Source organism: Tyto alba, unplaced genomic scaffold, assembly GCF_018691265.1.
Source record: "Tyto alba isolate M040663 unplaced genomic scaffold, T.alba_DEE_v4.0 Super-Scaffold_40, whole genome shotgun sequence".
NCBI lineage: Eukaryota > Metazoa > Chordata > Aves > Strigiformes > Tytonidae > Tyto > Tyto alba.
The window spans coordinates 26,590,219-26,604,776 of record NW_024881316.1 but is presented as its reverse complement, the minus strand read 5'-3'; the positions used below and the strand labels follow the sequence as shown (position 1 = coordinate 26,604,776).

At 37.0% G+C, this 14,558-nt stretch overlaps 1 protein-coding gene across 2 annotated transcripts in view; it reads right to left on the bottom strand.

The window, feature by feature from the left end:
* CSMD1 (CUB and Sushi multiple domains 1) overlaps positions 1 to 14,558 on the bottom strand; it is a 1,179,538-nt gene that overhangs the window by 596,761 nt on the left and 568,219 nt on the right. For both annotated transcript variants that reach the window (XM_042802880.1, XM_042802881.1), the window contains exons 4-5: positions 14,324 to 14,518; positions 1,609 to 1,816 (exon numbers count right to left, since the gene is read on the bottom strand). In XM_042802880.1, coding sequence (XP_042658814.1) covers positions 1,609 to 1,816; positions 14,324 to 14,518 — 403 coding nt within the window. The remainder of the gene's footprint in view (positions 1 to 1,608; positions 1,817 to 14,323; positions 14,519 to 14,558) is intronic.

Genomic DNA, 14,558 nt, shown 5'->3' with positions numbered 1-14,558 from the left:
ATATAATAAATCCTTAGTCTTCAGTAATTAGAGTTTATCATTATAAAAATTACATCTCCAACCCCCCCAAAAAATGTATCAGGGAAAACTAGAAAAATGTTTAGGCTGATTTCTAGGAGAAATAAAATTCTTAGGATATCTCTGATCTCCAACATAACACAGATCAACACCATATGAGATCAACGCAGAATGTTTCCAGTGCTTTCTGCTCATATTCTTATACATCATCTATTATCAGAAATCTTCTGAGGAACAGATACGTATACGTGACTGTCTGTAAATGTAAAGTTATTCCTATATTTGCATGTTCAAGTTGAGTAACATTAATTTCTTGAAAAAAAAAGTTACAAATATGTTGTTAGGTGCCTATTACAGCCTCATAAAAAATTAAATGGACAGATTTGTAAGTTCTGCAGGAAGACTCCATTAGCTCTTCCCTTTGAGATTTAAATTTCTGGTCCTTAGATCCCCTAGTAAGAAAACATTGGCATTGATGACTATTGTGCATGTCCCTGCATGAGAGAGAGGCAAATGGGGTACTCACATGTTGTGCTTCAGACACTCAGACACAATCACTTAATTTGGTATAAAGCTGCTTCACCAACTGCCATTACACAAGTCTTCATCGTATGGAAATGTTAGAGAGTAATCTTGTGATACAGAACCAGAAGTATCTTCAAAACAAAGTTTTTACATATTTTCCAAGCATGGTTGACACACATTTTTATTTGATAGAGGTTTTCAACAGATCAGTTGCTACCTAGTACTTCGCAATTGTTAATATATTGCACTGTCTGTCCTGTTATGACATTAAAATAATAGTGAGACTGCTTCAGATCTCCAGAAAGGCATTCTGAAGATAATAGCCATCAGTCATCTATGAGTAGATCTGTAATTTTTTTCTAGGCTACATTTTATAGCAATGGTGCACATGTCAAGCACAAGACATTCTCAGAGATGATAAAAATTAAAAACCTGCATATGTAGCATGCAGAGAAATCATAATACAAACTGATCTACAATTTAATCCATTCCCATGGACAAACCTATCAACTTTTACTTAGTACAGAGAATGTAGATTTAGTATTATAATTATTAAGCCCTAATATTGTTAAGCAGTTTTAACGTCAGCCAACATAAGATAGTAATACTTGCATACATGAGTACATGTACTAAGACTGAATTATAGCCTGTTTAGAATAACATGGCATCTATTTGCTCTCTATAGATTCTTCTTTTACTGTGAGGCTGAATTTTTCTCACTACTTTCATTGTTGGAGTACAATATCATGATAAGCCATTCAAGACACAACATTAGTAAGTGTTCTCATAACAAGTTCAAATATGTAATATCAATAAATGTTCGCTGATAAGATACTGAAAGATGGAGGAAAATAAGAGGAAAGGTCAAGATTTGGAAAGAATTAGAAGCAAACTACTATTTTCTTCTTCAGTTCTGGAGTATGAAAGGGATCAAAGGAAAATGCATAAAAAAACAGTTATTAAGAACAGGTAGAAAATATTTTAAATATCCTTTAATATCTTTTCAAAATACTCACCAAAAAAAGCAAAACAGAATCTGAGTTCTTTACAAAGTCTCTGACTTACCATATTGATGGTGCTTCTGTTCCACTGATCTCTAAGAAGTCATATCCTTCCTCTAACTGGAAGTCAGTAAAGACCAAAGCAATGGTATCTCCTGGTTCAGCCAATATGGTCCAGGTGCAATCAGCATTATTTTCATACTCTGAAGGGAAGTGAGGACTTGAAATAATTCCGCTTGTCCCACGCAGTGTCCCTCCACAAGCTCCTTCAGCTGATGAACAGAATATCAATTACTAGTGGAGCTGCACTTTGAAAAAAAAAAAAAGCATCGTCTTTGCTTCTGCCATAACAAACCCAGCTCTTCCCCTCTGCACTCAGAATACCCAAAAATATATGCACAAAGAGAAATAAAATATAATCTGGGTGAATGGAACAGAACATTTTCTGGCCTTTAAGATGCAGAGACTTTTGGTTTTGTTTTTTTGACTTCTTTTCCTTGTTGATGACATTTTAGTGCTAGGCCAAACAAGGATAAGATTAGCAGACAGCTAGTATGAGATGATTTGAAGGACATGTACCTTGGCTCTTTGAAAGCGTCCACAGAAGAAGCTTAAGAAAGAACTGGGCAGGCAATCACAAAAAATAAAGTAAGTCTCTCTCTGTGATATAAATTTTAAAATATTGAACCTTTATTTTCTAAAGATCTTTCTTGTTTCTTATAACTATAAAAAACTGCAAAAAAGGAGAATATTCTTACAGATTAAATGCTGTTATAAACTAAGAAGCATTAATAAAATCATACTAACTATTATCGAGCTTTTTGTTCTGAATCAGAATGTTCACAGATGACAGATTCAGAAGGTTTTGCTACCAGATGAACCTTCCAAGGTTCACACATTATCAATTAATAACATATATTTTTTAATGGTTATTAACCAAATTTCAAAAAATACACAGCATAGGAATTTCTTGGTAAGCCTAGAACAATTTTTAATATATTGCCAAAGGATTTAACAGACTTCTTGTAGTCTTCTTTACCCCATAAGATTTCACTGAAAGCTTTAAAGGTATGCTGATTATTATTACTACTGGATATTAAAACATATAATTTAAAAAACAACAACAAAACATGTCATCCACACAATTCATTGGCATTAAAAAAATTAAAAATTCATTAACTAGCTTTTGGTGTGTTACAATGTGGATATGAAAGTTACAACATTATTAATTAAAAATATTTCTACATAGGTGAACGATCACTAAAGAATCATTTCATTTTTATCTGCTTTATCATTTTTACTTATTATTATTATCATTAGGTATTATTTACATACTATAAGGGTATGTGGAGATTTAAAAATAAATAGCTTGACAAAGATCATGACACAAGGAACTTACAGTATAATTAGGATAATACCTGAATAACTAATTAATACAACAGAGAGGGGTAGGAGTAAAATTGCCCTTCTCAATCACAGTCGAAAGCCTGTCAGTGAAAGTAAGGTTTAAAGGAAGATTTTAAGGAAAAAGGAATCATTTGAATTAAAGGAAGAGGAATACTGTGGCTGGACATTTAAAAAAGACTATTAAAACAGGATAAGTAGCTAATTAGGGACTGAAATAAAAGGAAGAATTGGGCAAAAGGCAGAAACAGAATAATTTGTTTAACATTTAAGTATGGACCATTAATTTGACTAAAAGAGGAGAGAAACCTGCTGAAGAGATTCGAACAGATAGCTATCTTTACTATTTTATATGCAAAGTAAATTTTGACATAAAGGAAAGTAACACAACCTTGGCTACCAAAGCCTTATTGATTTTCATGATTTCCTGGCACACATATTTCTCAGAGGAGGACAAGTCTTTTCTATAAATTTCATATCATACTTTCCAGACCCTGATACGTATATGTTCTTTTTTAAACAAAAAAATGAAGGAGATTTAGGGGTGGAATAGATCTACACTTCTAAGAGGTTTTTTTTTGTTGGTGAAATCAGGTAATTTCTGTGATTCCTCCCTCAATTCCTAGCTTTTTATACAGTGCATATTGAAAGGGCCATTGTGCCTCTGAGGGATGAAGGAGGAAAGGAAGTGAAAATTAAAGAACTCATGGATAAAGCTGAGGATCAGAGTCAAAATTCCTGGTGCACAATACATGGAAATATTATAATAATTTAAAAACTATTGTAAATCTATAAGAAAAGAGAAATGAGAATCAAGGTTTGTTATTTGATAATATATAGAATGACCTTTTTTCCCTTTAAAAAAAACAAAAACAAAAACAAAAACACAAACAAACAAACAAAAACCAAAACAAAACTGTATAGCTTTAAAGCACTTCAGATCATTATCTAGTGCAGCAATGAAAACCAAATAAACTTCATACATCCTGTGCCAATACTTCAGTACAGAAACTAACACTGAGTTATTATTTTCCACTGCAGTCATCATCAGTATCAGTTTGAATGAAAATCCCAAAATCCAAACCTGATAATTTCCACTCTCTCTTTTTTTTTCAGGCTTTCTACTTGCTCATATTTTGTCATAACAGTGTGTTTTTTGTTTGGTTGGTTTTTGATTTTGAGTTTTAGTTTTATTTTGTTTTGTTTTGTTTTGTTTGTTTGTTTGTTTGTTTTTTAAATGTATCAAAATCTAAAAGTTATGGTTAATAACACATACAGGTTCTACCTGTATTCTTGAAAGCCAGTAAGCAGGCTTTTCTTATCTAGTGTAACCAGCATGATGTGCAAAATCCTAAATCAGTCATTACTCTTTGGTACTAGCTTCTTGCTGTTAAATTTTATTATGACAACATTCTCAATGACACCTCCTATTGTGTTTATACTGACATTAAGTAACATGCTAGTGGTAATTACAATGTTACTCAGTGTTTCTGCTGCAGAGCTCTTGAATAAGTATTGAGCTCTAAACTCTGAACTTTACAGCTGACAAGGAAGGCTTATGTTGTTGATTATTTCTGGTAATCACATGCAAAAATCTAAATTTATACACTGTTCATCACCAATGAAAGCCAATGGAACTCAGGCTACTACAGATATCTGACCAGAGGGATGCATAGCTTTTTAATCTATTCATAACACCATTTCAAAGATGTTTGCGAGAAACAAAGTTAGCTCAGAAACGGAAAGTGAATATTAGTCAGGTAAGACCACAGAAACTAACTCAGACCAGAGAGCCAGAGAGTATTTTCTCTCTGAGAGATGTGGATGTGTTAGGTAAAGATCGCTGCAAAAGCAGCTGCACAGAAAGATCTTCTTTCTAACATACTTCCCATGTTGCAGGAGCCTGTGGTGTGGGGACTTCCTTCATCATAGAGGAAGTGAGGCTCAGACAACCAGACTGTTGAATGCTAAAATGTAATACATTGCCTAAGAGTGGGTTCAGGCTGGAAGGATGTGGCCACACTGATGGGAAGGTAGGAGACATAAACAGTCCAGACATACATGGTGTTTGGCCCCAGAGCTAGTTGGCCTCCTTGGACTGATTGTCCATCTTGGCCAGGGTCTTCTCTATGTTACTTTTTTGAGAGAGCTAGAACAGTGCTCAGGAATTTTAATGCATCACTGTGCTTGGAGTAATTTGACAGTAGATAGTGCCTCAGGCTTCATGAATTCAAACTCTAAGTGATTAACAAATTGCATTTTAAAATGTGCAAGTAATTAATTCCAAACACTCATGGTTATTTTCAAGTTGTAAGCAACTGCACAAAGTGCTGTTTGTATCACCATAAATGACTACTTGAAATATACAGTTACAAACATTTGGATCTCTCAGTAGTCAGGAATTAAGTGTTCTGAATTCAGAGAATATGCATCCTATAGAAAGTACACATGCAAACATGTGGCTGGCATCTCTTCACAAAAAACATATATAATGTATAGATGTGTAGTTTAGATAAAACAGATAAACGTATCCATCAAGTTAATGTATGTAAGAATCAAAAGAATCACTGAGGAACCATGGCAGTCAATGAAAAACCTTACATTTTTCTTCAAATTAGAAAGAGTCATTTCACCAAAAATAACAATCTGACAATTTTGCTAAACTGTGTTTTGCATGAGATCTTGCTACAAGTGAGAGGCAAGCCCTGTTAAACAGATATGCAAATATGGGGTAAGAACAAGAAACAGTATCTTAGAAAGCTTCCTTATTTAAACTGGTTTAGATATCTTTTGAACATTCAATCATTTTTATTGGACTTTCCTCTCCTTCTCACATAAATGACTGAGTGCAATGTTCTGCATTCTATATGCCTTTTTTATAAAAAAACTAAAAAAAAGTTTATGTATGTGAAAAATGTTTATTACATAATAACCAAAAAACTACATTTAAAACCCATCTAACCTTTCAAAATTAATTTAGGATCTGAATTTAAATGATCAAAATTGGCTATTCATCTTTATACTGAAAGGTCCTAATTTGAAAGATCATTTTACTACATTACTATTGTAACATAACTGATAAAAACAGCTGTGACTTAAAGTACAAAATTCATAGTAATAAAGGTTTTCCTTGTTATGTCATTCAAGTAATTTCTTTACTTCTTTATCACTAGCACCAGAACAGATGTAATTCAGAACTTCAGTGACATTTCATAAATCATTATCAATTGACATATGTAATTTTGAGTCACATTTTGTAAGTTTTGTCAATTAAAATTTCAGTTTTAGAGGGTTCTAAATGAACCATGGGCATACATTATTTATCATGCCTTATTAAAAATATCACTGAAACAGTTCTTTATTTACTGAGGCTGGAGAGCAGCCCTGTGGAGAGAGATCTGGGGGTTTGGTTGATGGGAAGTTGAATATGAGTCAACAGTGTGCCTTGTCAGCCAAAAGGGCTGGGGTACAGCACAGCTAGCTGGTCAAGGGACGTGACTGTCCCACTCTACACTGCACTGGTGAGGCCCTACTTCAAGCACTGTGTCCAGTTTTGGATGCCTCAATATAAGGACATCAAATTATTAGAGTGTGTGCAGAGTAAGATGACCAAGATGGTGAAAGGTCTCAAGGGCAAGATTTAGGAGGAGCAGATGAGGCCACTTGACTTGTTCAACTTGGAGAAGGCTAAGGGGTGACCTTATCGCAGGCTACAACTTCCTCAAGGTGGGTAGCAGAGGGGAAGGTGTTGGTCTCCTCTCTCTGGTGACCAGAGATGGGACATGAGGAAATGTAACGAAGCTGTGTCAGAAGTTCAGATTGGACATTAGGAATAGGTTCTTCACTGAGAAGCTAGTCAATCAGTGGAACACGGTTCCCACGGAAGTGGTCACAGCACCAAGCCTGTCAGAATTCAAGGAGTGTCTGGATGATACTCTTAGTCATGTAGTTTTGTTTTAGATAGCCCTATGAGGAGCAGGGAGTTGAACTCAATGATCCTTATGGGCCCGTTCCACCTTGGGATATTCTATGATTTTATGACTTATTCAATTCTTTATTAAATGGTATTTTTCTGTAGTTCATTTGTGAAAAAGTAGATAATTGTACCTCATTTAATAAAATTCTTCAGTACATAAAAGACATCTATGAAATAATCATGAATTATTACTTTCACAGATATATGCTTTGGATATTTTGGAAATGGTTAATATGCGGAGTTAGTCAAATGATTTTTTGAAATAAGACTTTAAAATTACCATTTTAAAATGTCTTACTGACAAAAACCTAAAAACAAGCCATAGTATATCAATGCCAAGTTTAAAAATAAATTTTAATATGTCAATGCCAACTGTCAAGCTGCTCAACTGCCAGATCCATAAAGACCAAAAACATCATGAAATTTTACAATGCTGTAGCATTACACATTCATCAGACAGCTCATTGATCTAATCTAGTTTCAACTGGCAGTCAGCTCTTTAACCATCAAAATATTCACCTCTACTTGCTAATCTTCTTTACTATTTTAGTTTTTTAAAGACTTTATTTTGTATAGGTAAAGCCAACACCTGTGTTTCTTTCTTGTGTTTTAAAAAATAGAAACTTGTCAGAAGATTGTTTTGTTTTTTTTTTCACTATCATCACTTGAATCCAGATGTACTGCATCCCAGATAAGTGCTCTAATCAGTTTGCCTCCCTTTCTCAATTTCTTCTCTTGCTGTTGATCAACTTCACATAAATTAAACACTCATTAGACCATGCATCTAAGATGAATTTTCTTTCTCTCTCCAGGGTTTTCAAAGGGCAGTTCAAAACAATCTGGATTACTCTCTAAATAGAATCGGATTTATTTTGTTAAAATTTCAGAAATTATTTTGGTTTAGAAAAATAGTGTCTATTTTATGTGTATTAAAAATTCAGATTTCTCACTTCAAGTTAATAGTATGTACAAAATTAAAACACAGAAAACATTGTAATTTGTTTAGTCACCTGTGGGCACCCATTGCAGCTGTAGCACTACTTTGAACATTTTAGCTTTGACGTTTCAGTGAGCTCGATCTAAGCAGACCCCAGTGGTGTTGTCCTGTAGTTATTGGACCTGACAATACTGGACTCAGAAGGTCAGTCTTGTATTTCCTGGGACTTGAAACTGGTCTTTTTTTTCTTTGTAAACATTGTGCTTCATTTAGTAGCCTTTTACAATTCTTATTTATTCTATCATATGTTTGTTATATTACAAAAACCTATTCCCCATCCATCCACTCTGGAGAGAAAATCTGATCTGTTAGTCAAAAAAAAACATAATTTTTCAATAAGACAGAAATAGTGATGGACAAACTATTTGCTAACCTGGCAGAAAAGTTCAGTTGTTAACTGATAATACATGCTCGAGCTAACTGAAAATCAAAACCCCTACTCTGAAACTTTTTCATGCAAAAACTTGGTCTTAAGAGAGGATAGCTAGAATAAGAAATTCAAAAATTAGCCAGTAGTCTGTAATCTCATACTCTCTCTCCCACAGAAATAAAAGATCAGTCTTCTGGATATCTTGTGAAGACTCTCTTCTTTTTCAATTACATATCCTAAACTGTCTTCCACTGATATGATAATCCTTTACTTGATAATATAATTTTATTTTAACGGTGATAATTATCCCTTGAAATAACAGTATACAACAAATTAATAGTAAAGCCCTAATTTTGAAGCAAAAAAGAGAAAATGCTGAATTCTTTGAGGACAAAGTAATGACCATTTCAGATTTCAAATATATATATTTTTTTAATAATTATGAAAGTTAATCCAGTTATTCCCAGAAGTCTATGTGTAGTTATGAAATCCTTAATCTATTAGTATATAAACCATGTAGCTGTATTTAACTCTGCTGTATTATCTTGCATGGATGCCATGAAATTAGTTTACGATGGCAATAAATAATAATACCATCTGGAAACAAAACTGTAACAAAAGGTGCTTTCATGGAAAAGACCAAGGTTCTTAGGGAAACAATAGGGAAACATTTCTTGCTTGAAGACAGAAATGAAGGTAAAGGGCTACCTCATTGCATATGTTCCAAACTGATAAAATGAAATAAAATAAGGAGTGTCTTAAAACACTCATCAAATACACATTCTACATGAACTCTAATAATCCACTGTGACAATGACTCAGCTAGCATAAATCATTAACTGTTAAATAACTTTTCTGTTACGGTTCTCATTTCGTGACAGAAGGTATGCAGAATTCTTTGGTTTTCATGTAAGCTCTACACAGGTTTTAGGACCCCACTGAAATTTTTATTAATGGGTTAAATTCACAGTGTACAAATGATGAACAAAATTCCAGTCCTGTTAGAGATATTTGTATGTAGCAAATAGCACCAAAATGGGCAGTATCTGCAGAAATGGAACAAATACTTAGTAGAGAGTGGTGACACCATGAAATTATGACATGTATATTTTTCTGAAATCTGTTTACTACCTCTTATGAGAAAGACAGAAAAACCCATCTAAGATCAGACAACTGGAAAACTAGAAAGTTTTTGTTTTCTTTCTGGTTTTGAAGCACTTGTAAAAGAAATCTTTGTTGCATACTGATTGAAATTGACTACAAACAGACATGAACCAAATCTCTGTTGTTTTTCTTTTTTTTTTTTTTTTTTTTGATTATTAAATCTTGTATTTGTTTTGGAGCACAGAAATTTATAAAATATTTCTTTGCTGTGATGAATTACATTATAAGCCCCTGCAGATAAAAGAAACCTTTACAAATTATTAGAGAAGACAACTACCCTTTGTTGCTCATCCACATGGGTATTGATAATACTCCCAAGGGAGAATTTGAGTGGTTAAAGTTTTTGCACAGGGCTTGAGATTAAGGTGAAAAGCACGGGAGATCAGAGAGGTTCTCGTTAAGAGGAAAAGCTCAGGTAGGAGCATCAGATTCCTACAGAAAAACACTTGACTACGCAGCAGGTGCTGGGTAACAGGGCTTTGACTTCTTCAACCACAGGATCCTCTTCAAGGAACGAGGGCAACAGGGGAGAGATGAAATCTGCCTGGGTGAACAGGTTTGCTGACCTAGTGAGGAGAGTTCTAAACTAAGTTTGTCAGGGATACAGGCCAAAACCTACAGCTAAGCAGGAAGAATAGGCCCAGGGAAGAACACATGGGACAGGGTAATGAATGTTTCTCTCCCTCCCTCTCAGAAAGAAACATGATTGGAAGCCCAGTTGAAGTGCCTGTACACAAAAATGTGCTGCATGTGAAGCAAGCTGGACAAACTGAAAGTGCATGAATAGTCACAGAACTGTAGTGTCATTTTGATTACAGAGACTTAGTGGAACAGCTCACTTGACTGAAGGGCTGCAGTGGACAGACACAGGCTCTTCAAAAAAGCAGGAAGGGGAGGCTGCACACACAGAAAGATCTTGAACGAACAGAGCTCTTCTGCACAACAGGCAACAAGCTCATTCATCTCCTGCAAGCTAGAATGAGAAGGGGAAGCCAAGAGGGAGGTCAGTACAGTGAATATCTGCTCCAGACCACCTGATCAAGAAATGGTCAAGACCTTTAGACAACTAGAAGTTTCCCAGCCACAGGCTCTGGTTCTCATGGGAGACAAACCATTCCAACATCTATATGGATGGCAGCATAGCTGAGAACAAACAATCCACTGGATTTCTGAGTTCACTGTGAAGAATTTTTGTAATGCAGACACTGGGACAGGCTAACTAGGTGTAAGAACAAAGAGACATTCAAATAAATTTTATTCAACAGCAGCTGTGGTTACAATAACCATGAGATGAAGATCCTAAGGGAAGAGAGGAAGGCATGGAGTAGAATCAACTCATTGGACTTCATCAGAGCAGATTCAACTTATTTGTGAAGTGGTAGACAGGATCTCATGGACTGAAGTCTTGAAGGGCTAAGGGAACCAGGAAAGCGTGTTTGACTTCAAGGGCAGCTTCCTCAAGCTCAAGAATGACACATCTGTTTATGTACATAAATGAGTAGGTGTAGCAGGAGGCTGCTGGGGCTGAACAGGAAATTACTGACTGAGATGTTTTAACTGAAATGCACAAAAAACCCAAATGAGTATACAAAATGAGAAACCACGGACAAGCTACTTGACAGGAATATAGAAGTGTTACTCAGGAATGCAAGGATAGAAAGAGGAAGACCAAAGCTCAGATGGAATAAAACTGGTGAGGAACGTGAAGAGCGGTCATTCTAGAAACTATTCTATAGGTATAACAACAAAAAGAAAATGAAGGACATGGTGACCTGCTGCTCAGTGGGGTAAGTGACCTTGTGAAGAAGACACAGAAAAGGCTGAAGCACTCAATTAACCCTCAGGCCTCCCTATTCTCAATAAAATGGTGAAGTTCTGGGGAGAAAATCAGTAGCCACAGCATAGGAGAAACAGTATAAGGAATGACAAAAGTAAAAAGCATATGTGCAAGTTCATGGTACTTAACAGTATGCACCTAAGGGTTTTTGGTGTGCCACAGTGTGAGGATACTCTTTATCATTGTCGTGGTTTAGGCCTGATTGGCAGCCAACCACAATGCAGCAGCTCTCTCTCCCTTCCCCTCCGGCAATGAGAAGGGACAGAGAGCCAGGCTTGGGGTTCAAGATAGGACTGGGATGGGGGAAAATCCCCCTTTTATGATCACGAGCAAAAGGCAGACTCGTTAGGGGAAGAAAAAAAAGAACATACATTTATTACAGACACTAACAACACATAACAGAGTAAGACAGTGAGAAGCATTGCCACATCTTGAGAACACCTTCCCCCCACCCCTCCCTTCTTCCCGGGCTCAGCTCTGCTCCCGATATCTCTACCTCCTCCCCCAGTGGCGCAGGGGCAGGGAATGGGGGGTGCAGTCAGCGCTGCCACTTCCTTCATGTTCGGTGAGGGGAGTGTCCAAAACTCATTACCTCCTGCTCCATCATGGTCCTCCTCTCACAGGAGACAGTCCTCCACAAACTTTCTCCGACTTGAATTCCTCCCATGGGCCGCAGCGTTCCCCACACTGCTCCGTCATGGGTCACTAACTTCCTCCGACTGGATTCTCTCCCACGGCTGCAGCCCTTCCCGAGCTGCTCCGGCGTGGGACTCCCCCGCATGCTGCAATCCTCCCAGTGCTGAATTACAGCAGCGGGGCTACCTTTTCCCATGAGACCCCGGCCGTCTTCAGGCACAGAACCTTGATCAGTCGAGCAGGAGCAACAGGCCACAAATCAATGTCTGCTCCACCGTAGATCTTCATGGGTGTCAGGGGGGGCCGCCCTGCCGTCTCACCACAGGATACAGGGGGGTCTCTGCTCCGGCACACCTCCCCCCTCCTTTCTTCCTCCGTTCCTCCACTGACCTTGGTGTTCATGCAGCTGCAGCGACTCCTCCTCACCAGTCCGACTGCCCGTCACCATGTCCCTTCTTAAATACGTTATCGCAGAGGCGCAGCTGATTGGCTCAATTTCCCAAACAGAAGTGGAGCCGATGTGGAGCTGGGGGAGCTTCGAGAAGCTTCTCACAGGGGGCCACCCCGATAGCCCCCTCCCCTGCCACCAAAAAACTCCACAACTCACTCAACCCAGGACAATCATCCCTGAAAGTTTGTGACAATCAAGGGTGATTCCCAGTGACTGGAAAAAAAAGATAGTTTTTCATTTCTCATTTTCAAAAAACCCCAAAGATCCTAGTAACTGTATATCTGTCAAGTTCACCTCAGCCCTCCAGAAATTTATGCTAAAAGTGTTTATGAAAACCATTCCCAATCACAAAGGATCAGAAGGTGGAGAGAAACAGCCAACTTTTGCTGATGCAAATCATCCTTGGCTACCTGACTGTTTTCTTTGATTAAAGGATTTATCTTGACATTAACAAAGCTTTCACAATGCAGTTTCCCACTATATTCTTGTAGTCAAATTAAGGACATATGGACTGGAGAGGTGGACTATTATCTGGGTGAAAAAGTGGCTGGGCCATCGGGCTCAAACAGCAGAGACCAACTGTTTAAAGTCAAGTATAGTGGTTAGTAACATGCAGCATTCCCCAGGGATTCAAACTGGGACTGAATTTATATAATATCTTAACCATGAGTCCGGAGTATGGGACTGAATACACCCTGGCAAGGTTTGCAGCTGGCACCCTGAAGGGCAGGACTTCCATTCAGACAGGTTTTGATGACAGGTTTTGACAAGCTGGAATAATTACAAGAATCTCATGAAATTCCAAAACAGAAATAAAAAGTCTTATGTCTGGAACAGGATCATCCCATGCAAAAATTATACGCTAGGTAGCAGCTCTGACAAAATGACCTGAGGTCCCAGTGAAACACAAGCTGAATCAGTGGTGCACTTTTGTAGCATTGGAGGCTTACCTCATATTAGGTTACATGAGCAAGAACATAACCAGCAGCTAAAGAGAGAGAGTTAAAGAGAGTTCATCTACTTAACACTCAGGAGGCCACATCTGGAATGCTTTGCCCACCCTAGGGTCCCCCAGCACAGAAGAGACACTGACGTTGACAGACTAAAACAAGTCCAGAGAAGGGCTACTAAGATGGTTAAGATTCTGAAGAACATGATGTATGAGACTAGAGAATGAGGGAAATGGATTTTTCAGCTTGGACAAGAGGAGCTACCAGAAAATTTAACTGCATTGTTTAGTTTAGGAAAGATGGACCCAAAACTTTTTCATAGGTCCAGAGCAAAAGAGGAAATGGATATAATCTGTAAAAAGCTAATTCAAATTGGACATGAGAATGAGGGAAGCTAGGCACTAGAACAGGTTTCCAGAGAGGCTTTAGAATCTCTGTCCATGGAGGTATTAAAGTCTCAACTGGGCAAAGCTCTGAGGAACCTGACCTAACATTGAAGTTATCCATGCTTTGAACCATGAGTTGGACTCAAAGGACGACCAGAGGTGTTCTTCAAAGATTATATGGTTGAAGATTTCAAGTTTCTCCTTGTAACAGAAATTTTCCAAATGCAGAAACTTGTAAAAGCACTTTCCAATTCCTGCTGTCAAATTGATATAGCTAGCCTCCACATAAATAAAAAGGAAAAAAACTCAAACCAATAGATAATATCTACCTCTGAATGTAAAATCTGGAGAGTCATTGCTTCTGAACTGTGATTACAGTTTTAAATGGTTTAGATTTTCAGACAGTACATTAGTGCATTTATATTTATAAATTTAAAAAACAAACAAACAAACAAACAAAAACCACAACAATAAATAAAAAAAAAACACGAAAAAAAAAAAAAAAAAAACAACCAAAAAACAAACCCAAAACCTCAAAATAAATATATTTAATCTGCTGTTTTAATATTGCCTTAATATTTTAAAGATATTCATGTTTTCATTTTTACCTCTGCAAAAAGGAACTGGAAAATCCCATGAAGCACCGTTTCCAGGACTCACAATACATGTCAACATGGCATGGCCTTCTAAGATGTAACCAGAGATACAGCTATATCGGATTTTATCTCCAATGTTGAATCTTGTTCCATGAAGTACTCCTTTGGGTATTTCTCCTGGGTTGCCACATGTATGACTAGGTAACACTGTAAAAAGAAAGTTAGAAAAATGTCACAGTTAAAATCT